This window comes from Condylura cristata, unplaced genomic scaffold (genome assembly GCF_000260355.1).
Source record: "Condylura cristata isolate star-nosed mole 26May11 unplaced genomic scaffold, ConCri1.0 scaffold00033, whole genome shotgun sequence".
Classification (NCBI taxonomy): Eukaryota; Metazoa; Chordata; class Mammalia; order Eulipotyphla; family Talpidae; genus Condylura; species Condylura cristata.
In genome coordinates, this window is record NW_004567134.1 from 1867792 (window position 1) to 1877139 (window position 9348).

Sequence of the window (9348 nt, forward strand, 5' to 3'; positions counted from 1 at the left end):
GGGAGGCGGTGGAGGGGTGGGGGGTGGGAATCTGGGACTCAGGGAAACCTGGCTGTGTGGACCTTAAATTGGGGGAGTAATCGTGATTGTCTCCCGAAAGCAGGCGTGTTGGCGTGGGGTTGAGGGGATTCCCAGTATCCCACCTCGCGAGGGTTTCTGATTCATAAAGTGAGGGTTTCGTGCTCAAGAATGGCAGAGTGCTCTCACTGTCCCCGGAATCCCAAAAGCCCAGCGTGAGGTTACTCTTCACAAACCCTTCTCATTGGATAAAGGATGGAACCGAGCAAAAAAAAAAAAAAAAAAAAAAAAAAAAAAGGTGGTTCCGGTGTTTTGAAGGCCAGGGAGTCCTCCCCCTCTGGAGGAACGTGTTCCCGAAGTTACAGCCCCTAACAAGGAGAGACTTCGCTAGGGCCTCTCTCCAACTCGCCCCAGATCCTCACCCTCAAGGACCCGTGCCTCCTGCAAGCCATCACCTTGCAGTCTTTCTCCCACCTGCTTCTAAATGCTGTTCCTGTTCCCGCATTCCCTGCTTAGAGCTAAAAGATGACTGCTCTGCCAAAAGTGGAACCCGCTATGGAGAACCGCACCCCCACCCCACCCCAGCCCTGTTCCCTTAAACTCCAGAGAAATACAGACAGCAAGATTGATTCTCACAGCAGGACAGAGTCTTAAAAAAATTTTTTTTTTAGACTAAAGGAAAAGAAAGGGACTTGATCCAATTAGTAAATGCCTAATTGAATTAGTGTCACCTCCATCAGCCAATAGGAGGGTCCTGGTGATGTTGGGCCGCGAATCCCCTCCCTGACCGCACATATATAAAGCAGCCAATGACAGCCTGCAAGTTTCCAAGTGGTCAACTTGACGGCTGCCTGGCAGCGAGAAGGGCAGAAAGGCTAGCGCTGGTGGGTGGATGGAGGCAGAGACCTAAGTCCTTTTCTTCCGGGGTGTGAGTGTGGGTGGAGGGTGAGGGTCCAGAGAGGCAAGAAGGACGGTCAAAGAAAAGTAAACTGCTTCTCCGTCAGAGTCCGCCTCCTGCCTTCTGATCCAGCGCGCTTTCCTAGCGGAAAGAAGGCTGGGCTGAGGGCGCGCGACGCCTGAGCGCTCCGCGTCTCCAGGTGGGTAGCTCCTGCACAGGAGGAAGGGGAAGTTACCTTCCCCTCGGAAGAGGGCGCTGGCTCCCCCAGCCAGACTTTATAATAAGGCCGAGGGAGGAGAGGAAGCCGCCAGCTGCGGTCTGCGCTCTGCAAAGCATGCAGTTAGGGGAGCAGCTCTTGGTGAGCTCTGTGAACCTGCCTGGCGCGCACTTCTACCCTCTGGAGAGTGCGCGAGGCGGCGGCGGTGGGAGCGCCGGCCACCTCCCAGGCGCAGCCCCGTCACCGCAGAGGTTGGACTTAGACAAAGGGCCCAAGAAGTTCTCGGGCAGTCTCTCGTGCGAGACAGGGAGCGGGGAATCCTCAGCCGCCAGCGCGGGGGCCCCCGCGGCCATGCTCAGTGACGCGGACGCCGGGGACACCTTTGCCAACGCCGCAGCAGTGGCCAAGCCCGGGCCCCCGGACGGCCGCAAGGGCTCCCCCTGCGGGGAGGAGGAGCTGCCCTCAGCCGCCGCTGCCGCTGCGGCCGCCGCCGCCGCTGCCACCGCGCGCTACTCCATGGACAGTCTGAGTTCGGAGCGCTACTACCTCCAGTCCCCCGGGCCTCAGGCCTCCGAACTGGCCGCGCCTTGCTCGCTCTTCCCGTACCAGGCGGCAGCCGGGGCGCCCCACGGATCTGTGTACCCGACTCCGAACGGGGCGCGCTACCCCTACGGCTCCATGCTGCCCCCCGGCGGCTTCCCTGCGGCTGTGTGCCCACCAGGGAGGGCACAGTTTGGCCCCGGAACCGGCGCGAGTGGTGGTGCGGGTGGCAGCGGCGCCGGGGGAGGCGGCCCGGGCGCCTACCAGTATAGCCAGGGGGCTCCGCTTTATGGGCCTTACCCCGGGGCAGCGACCGCGGGTTCCTGCGGAGGATTGGGGGGCCTGGGGGTTCCTGGTTCCGGCTTCCGTGCCCACGTCTACCTGTGCAACCGGCCGCTGTGGCTCAAATTCCACCGCCACCAAACGGAGATGATCATTACGAAACAGGGCAGGTGAGCGTGGCGCGGAGGGGCTCCGGGGAGCGGGGTTAGGAGGAAACGCGTGGTCCTGGGAACGACCTGGGGTGTCGGAGCTGTGCCCACTCGCTCCGCGACTTCCTAGTCACGTTTTTGCGCGCGCTGTTGAGTGGAGATGCAGCGTCTCCATCCCGGTGTCCCCGGGTTCCCGCACCCTGGTGCATGCAGGATGCCGTTCTGCTTCTTTCCCCATGTCCTTCCCTCCGACCACCCCCGCCTGCATTGAGGAGGGGGAGAAGGCTAAGGTGGAAATGGAAGCTGGATCTTGTCCACAAAGCTGGCTCTATTAGAACCGCCCGCACAGCTCTGCGCGCTGGTCCCTGCAGATGGGCGAGGAGCCGTGGATTAGGGAGAACTCCAGGGTTGGCCTCCCGTGCGCAACAGAGGGGCTCCCGCAGTGTTAGGCGCCAGGGTCTCCACGGGGTGCCCGGGAGAAAGGGGCTTGTGCACCGGCGCGCCGGCGAAGGAGGCTAGTTGGTCCCGGGAGTTGATTGGACCGATCCTGAAGCCAGACCTGGCTGGGGTTCGGGCGTGAGAAAGTTCTGAGAGGCACCCAACGGCCAACAGTGGTTACTCCTGAGCCAGGGAACGATGGGTGCCGGGAGAAGGACGCTCAGAGGGCATCCCCTTACCAACAGAATTTTATTTTTTACAAGAACTACTTAGTGTTGCGCTCTGAAACTTGTATGTATAAAAATGAGTGATTTTAACATCCTAAAAAAAAAATTAATGGTCATTTTCAAGTACCACGGACTTGAATGGGGAGAGGGCGCTGAAGCACGTTGAGTTTAGGAAACATTGCCTTAGGTGCAAATTATTTCAGAACAAAGGGAGATATTCCAAGTGTTGTCAGTTCAAAAATATTTTACATATTAAGGGCCACCTAATCCCCCCGGATTGTGTTCCCTGTAGACTTAAAAAAGCGATATTCCGACCCTACCCCGGTGTCCACAAGCTGGACTGAGTTGGACCTGTTCTGCATCCGAACTTAAATCGCTTATCCTGGTTCTCTATTCCCTTGCGCAGGCGCATGTTTCCTTTCTTGAGCTTCAACATAAACGGACTCAATCCCACCGCCCACTACAACGTGTTCGTAGAGGTGGTGCTGGCAGACCCCAACCACTGGCGCTTCCAGGGGGGCAAGTGGGTGACCTGCGGCAAAGCCGACAATAACATGCAGGGTGAGGAGAGAGGAGGCTTGGGCTGGGAGGAGCGGGTGGGAACCCTTGATTCAGAAGACCCATATTTAAATCTAGCTCATCCCACCCGCAGCCCTCCTTCCTGGGGCCCAGAGACGGCGGTACGAGTTTCTTAGGGAATTGCTAAGTCAGATTTCTTGCCTCCCCTCCCAATAGAACTTTAACATGGCCCTACCCACCCACGGCCCAGCCTTCCTTTTCAGAAATGTCTTATGCTTTCTGGGTGGCAAGGACCCTGGCATTCTAATAGTCACTGGAGAAACCTCTTCCCAGAGTTGAATCTACTTGTAAACTTGGAACCACTAGATGTTGCCCTTCCAGCTTTAGAAGGCCCCAAATTCACCTCCAAAAGACCTCATGTTGGTTGCATTTTAATATTTGAGATTAGTGTTTAGGTGGGTGCCTTGTCCAAGGATGTTCTGGGAAGGGCTATCAGTGGGGTCTGGTTGGTCTCCCTTGACCTTCTTAAGCAACTGGTGATGGGAAGACTTGTGCAGGAGTCTTGCTCTCCACTTTGGCCCTGGGGTGACAGATAACCCTCCCCTACCTCCATTTTAAACAGTCCTATATGCTTGGGTTTTCTGTTTTGTTTCATTTTCTCTTAGGCAACAAAATGTATGTTCACCCAGAGTCTCCCAATACTGGTTCCCACTGGATGAGACAGGAGATTTCCTTTGGGAAATTAAAACTCACCAATAACAAAGGCGCAAATAACAACAATACCCAGGTAGAGTGACAGGAGGGAGTCTTCTGGCTGTCGGGCGCTTTTCTAGTGAGAGTCCATGCGGCTCCATATTTATAATATTTGCGATTGTAACTTGTCTGCTAGTCTGCTTCTCATCTTTATTTTCTTTTCACCTTTCTCATTTTCACTTTCTTTCTAAATTTTGATAGTAGTGAGTTGACTGTTCAGAACAGAAATACTGAAGTCTTTGGGAAAACAAAAGAGAGGTGTGTTTGTCCAACAGGCACCCCCAGCTGTGTTTTAAATTTCGAAAATGGCAATGATAAGATTGAAAATAGCTATAGAAGACGAGCTGCTGGTGGAAGCAAGCAGGCGCCTCAATTCAAAATGCGCTTTATCAAAAGTTTGTGTTGAATCTCTAAGCCACTTTTAGTCTCAGCAACTTCTTTTCTGTACCATTTCCAGATGATAGTTCTACAGTCTTTACACAAGTACCAGCCCCGGCTACACATTGTTGAAGTGACAGAGGATGGCGTGGAGGACTTGAACGAGCCCTCCAAGACTCAAACCTTTACCTTCTCAGAAACACAGTTCATTGCAGTGACTGCCTACCAAAATACCGATGTGAGTGTCCCCAGATACCCCAGGAATCTTTAAAGCTCAGCCTGGTGGGATGAAGAACTCAACCATTATTTTTTCTCCCCTGTCTAGATTACTCAACTAAAGATTGATCATAACCCCTTTGCAAAAGGCTTCAGGGACAACTATGATTCGTAAGTGCAAAGCTTTTATTCATATTTGCAAGGTCATCTTTGAACAGAATATATGTAATCTCATACTTTTCCTGAGAGTACATTCTAGGAAGAGCTTTTTCATGTTGGGGGTTTTCTACCCCCCCCCACCCCCCCCCCTTTTTTTTTTGCCTTGACTAATCTTGCTTTAGAATTTTCACGGAAGGGTTTTGTTAATTTCTAAAGAAATGTTAAGGGCTTAAAATGAAGAGCTTTTTTTAACATTTGAGTAGTGATTTGACATTTTCATAATCTGCATTTATATACCTTCCTTTTCGTTTGATCCATCTTTTTACCCTCTCCGAAGCAGGTATTACTACCTCCCCTCTATTTTTACATAAGAAAAAAAAAAGCCTGAAACGCAGAGGATGTCATTTTCGCAACATCAAGCTTCAAGGGCCCTGCAAATGCCTTGTTAGAGCTGAGTTTCTCACCACTGAGCTTTCTTCCCATCACACGGATGAGAAAGCATTGCTTTGAGTTCAGGTTTTAGGACTTAAAGAAGTAGATTTTCTGTCCTTTAAATAAGTAATGCCTGGCAGGAAACCTTTTTCTTCCAAGGTGGGAAATTTCCCCCTGAGCCAAGAGTTGAGCTAACATGGCCCAGCGAATCTCCCACCGCCTGTATCTGTATCTTTTCTCCAACATATCAGTGCTCCCAATACAGACAACCACCAGCTTCAGAGCCGTTTTCATTTCTGGGAGGTGATTTGTTTGGGGACAACATCGGGTTTTTTTTTTTAAGTGTTTCTTTTTATATTGTAGCATGTACACCGCTTCAGAAAATGACAGGTTAACTCCATCTCCCACGGATTCTCCTAGATCCCATCAGATTGTCCCTGGAGGTCGGTACGGCGTTCAGTCCTTCTTCCCGGAGCCCTTTGTCAACACTTTACCTCAAGCCCGATATTATAATGGCGAGAGAACCGTGCCACAGACCAACGGCCTCCTTTCACCCCAACAGAGCGAAGAGGTGGCCAACCCTCCCCAGCGGTGGCTTGTCACACCTGTCCAGCAGCCTGGGACCAACAAACTAGACATCGGTTCCTATGAGTCTGAATACACTTCCAGCACCTTGCTCCCATATGGTATTAAGTCCTTGCCCCTCCAGACGTCCCATGCCCTGGGGTATTACCCTGACCCAACCTTCCCTGCCATGGCTGGCTGGGGCAGTCGAGGTTCGTATCAGAGGAAGATGGCGGCTGGACTCCCATGGACCTCCAGAACAAGTCCTCCCGTGTTCTCTGAAGACCAGCTGTCCAAGGAGAAAGTCAAAGAAGAAATTAGCTCTTCTTGGATAGAGACACCCCCTTCCATCAAGTCTCTGGATTCCAATGATTCTGGGGTGTACACCAGTGCTTGTAAGCGAAGGCGACTGTCTCCTAGCACCTCTAGTAATGAAAATTCTCCCTCCATAAAGTGTGAGGACATTAACGCTGAAGAGTACAGTAAAGACACCTCAAAAGGCATGGGGGGGTACTATGCTTTTTACACAACTCCTTAAAGAGTTATTTTAACCTCGTAAAAATGAGCTAACTTGCGGCAGATGGACTTGGTGGTGTTTTTGTTGTTTTCTTTGCCTAGGTTGCCAAAAAGAAGTTTGCCTTCCACCTTGATGCATCCTGTTTTGTGCAATTCTCTAAAAGAAGGTGCCAAAGCTTTTTGATTGCTGCAGGTAACTGAAACAAACCTAGCAATTTTTTTTTCTTTTTAAAATAAAGTTAATAGAGGACCTTAATGTGTTTTAAAATTTGCAGGCTACTCAAAAGTTCTGGATTGATTTATTGGAGACACTAACCATTCAGAGATATCCAGGCTATGAAGTGCTGAGTGCTATCAAATTAGTTGAAAGCTTTGGCTCTTCATTTCTATTTGTAAATCCCTAAACAAATAGAAGCCCAGAGTTACAGTGGGCTTTTGCTTTTGAAAGAGAAGGGCTGGGCCGTAAGCTTCAACTAGGAATCTGCTGTTACCTTCAGCTAGGGACAGAAGACTTTAGGCCTGGGAGGCAAAAACTGACTTTTGTGAAGGTGCTGGTTTTCCCTGATTGCAGTGCCTCCCTGGCTTTTGAAATAAGCCATGCCGGCCCCAGTTCAGCATTGCCTCACTTGCTAGGCCTCTGCTATATGCAGGGGTGGCTCCTGAGACAGGAGTGGCCAAAGGAGGGAGCATTTCAAAAAAGAAAAAAGAATTAAAAATTGTACAGTTGTGTGTGCTTAGATACACTGTAGAATAAAGTGGAATATATTGTACAAATAGCCTACATAGGAATCTGACATTATGTAAATTGGTGCTTTGGCTTTGTAAAGAATTCGCAAATCACCTAACAGCTGCAGGGGCAGGGGGATAGTTTCTCTCATTATCCCACCACATTCGAGAATATTCTGTTTACTTCTTAGATAGTTGAGAATGTATTCAGCTACTCTGTACTAACTTGAAACGTGTTTAAGGAAAATTCCCATTTCATCCTCTTCCTTTGCCACCACTCCCACTACCCAACTTGGTGAGGTGAAGAAACTAAAACCTGATACCACAGCTCCTATAGGCTTTCTAGAGATCTTGAATTTTTATGTACAGTCTTAGTCATTTTTAATAAATGTGGTTCATTAAGGGAACAGGCATATAGCTCTGTATTCTGTACTATGGATTTTAATCTTTATTTTAAAGATCTTACTTTGCTTTCCTCTCCCAACATGAACTTGGTTCCCTCTCCCCCATCCCTCTTAAAATCTCCAACTGGACACTGTAGTGAGGGCTGGGATTTTTATCTTCTTTTTTTTCCTTGAAGACGAATGGGGTCATTTTCTCACCCCCTGGGTAGTATGGACAACGTGTACTGGGGGCTGAGGGTCTGGATTATGGGCACTGATGCCGCTGAGATGCAAGATTGTCAACCTCAGGCTTAATCCAAACCTGGAAAACATCCACCCCCTGCCCTCGGCTACTGAGTGGTGCCTTGGCGGGTGGCCACTTAGTTCACGGGGCTTTTCCTGGGCTGACTTGGGGCACCCATACCTGAAACCGGTGTGGGCTCCCCTGAAACCCCCGAGGCTCCTTAAACGCCCAAGAGCTCGGGCTCCCTGAGTTGTCACGGGCCGGGGAATCTCACTCCTCAAGCACCCCGGGGCAGTCCAAAATGGCGGCGGGGGGAGCTGGGGCGGGGGGCCGGCCCGGGCGGGGGGGGGGGGGGGGGCACCCGCAGCCCGGCTTCTGCTCCCACATGCGGCTTTCTTCTACATCGAGTCACTCGGGGTTACCCCTTTTCCGCAGGCAGCCCAGCCCGGTAGCTGCTCGCGGGTCTTCTCTACTTGTACCAAGCGCGGCCGGCGACTCTGGGTCTCAGGTTTGGGGCCCCCGGCCGGCGCGACCTTGACGAATGAGGACTCTAGGCGTCCCTCGCTTGTTCCCCTCCTGCAAACAACGGCCAGGAAATGATAAGCCTCAAGTTGAACTCCGTTTATTTGGCTCTCATTCTTGGGGAGGGAAAAGGCCTTCCCACCTCCGGGTGAGCCCTGGGCGCGCTGAGTTAAAGATTGGGGCGGGGGTCCTTTGTCCCCCTGCCAGACGTCCCGCCAGGCTTATCAGCAGACGGCTTCTGGCTCAGCTTGCAAACCTTCCCAGCCCCTTCCTGATCTTCCTGGGGTAAAGGTCTGGCTGGCCGGGAAGGTCATTCTGCAAGCTGCGTGACGCGGAAATGCAGCTGCTAAGAGGATTAGCTGCTGGGAGGCGAGCAATCAGCCGGGCCCCCCTCCCCTTCTGCGCCCAATTAGGGTCTCCATTCCCTCCACTCATTTTCCAGCCCGAGTTCTTTCCGCGTCCTCGGTGGCCGTGGGGACTCAGGCTGCACCCCCGCGTTTCCGACTGTGTCGGCTCACCACGCTTTGGCAAAGCCGCCCTGAATTTTACCCTGAAGAGAGAGGCAAAAGCTATGAAGATTTCGTTGATGTGTTTTTATTGTAACGACAGGTTCAGACTGAGGGGGGTGGGGGAGGATGCGTAGTCCCCCTGACCTGATCATGGCGTTCCCCTTCGCTGTCCGACCCCATGGAACCATCGCGCTTTGGGAGATGCAATGGAATCTCCAAACGCTCTCCTATTTTCTCCTATTCGGCCCTCCAGAAAGCCCGAATATGCTAATCACCGCCGGGATAAAGCCGACTCTAGCTCCAGTCTATTTAGAGTCCTGTATATTTTTGCACCGTACAGTAAAAAAGAACCTGGTACTTGTGAAAAGTCCCTCACAGTGTTTAATAGAAACGTAAGTGGCTGAGTGGCCCCAATTAACACCTTGTGATAAGGCATTCCTAAGATGGAGTGTCAGACACCAAATTGTGAAGAGATGTATCTAATTAATCCTCCTAGGATGACACCGATAAACAAGCCTCTATTTAAATAAAGATCAAGGGCTCGGCGCCCCGTTTGTTTACATTCTCCCCCAGGGTCCCAGCGTTTGCGACCGTGCAGGCGGCGTTCCCTGCGCTGGGTGGAGACACAGCTTGGGGTGGCGGGCGGGGGTTGGGGGGC

The 9348-nt window shown here is 51.7% G+C and overlaps 1 protein-coding gene across 2 annotated transcripts; it reads left to right on the forward strand.

Moving 5' to 3' along the window:
- Positions 1–839: 839 nt before the first annotated feature.
- On the forward strand, positions 840–7440 carry EOMES (eomesodermin). Of its 2 annotated transcripts, none has more exons than XM_004692266.1 (6): positions 840–2125; positions 3176–3330; positions 3954–4075; positions 4499–4657; positions 4745–4806; positions 5590–7440. In XM_004692266.1, the coding sequence occupies exons 1-6, from the start codon at positions 1251–1253 to the stop codon at positions 6326–6328; spliced, it is 2112 nt and encodes a 703-aa protein (XP_004692323.1). In that variant the 5' UTR covers positions 840–1250; the 3' UTR covers positions 6329–7440. The 2 variants fall into 2 exon arrangements, with proteins under 2 accessions (XP_004692323.1, XP_004692324.1); XM_004692267.1 differs by having other exon boundaries at positions 5647–7440.
- Positions 7441–9348: the final 1908 nt, after the last annotated feature.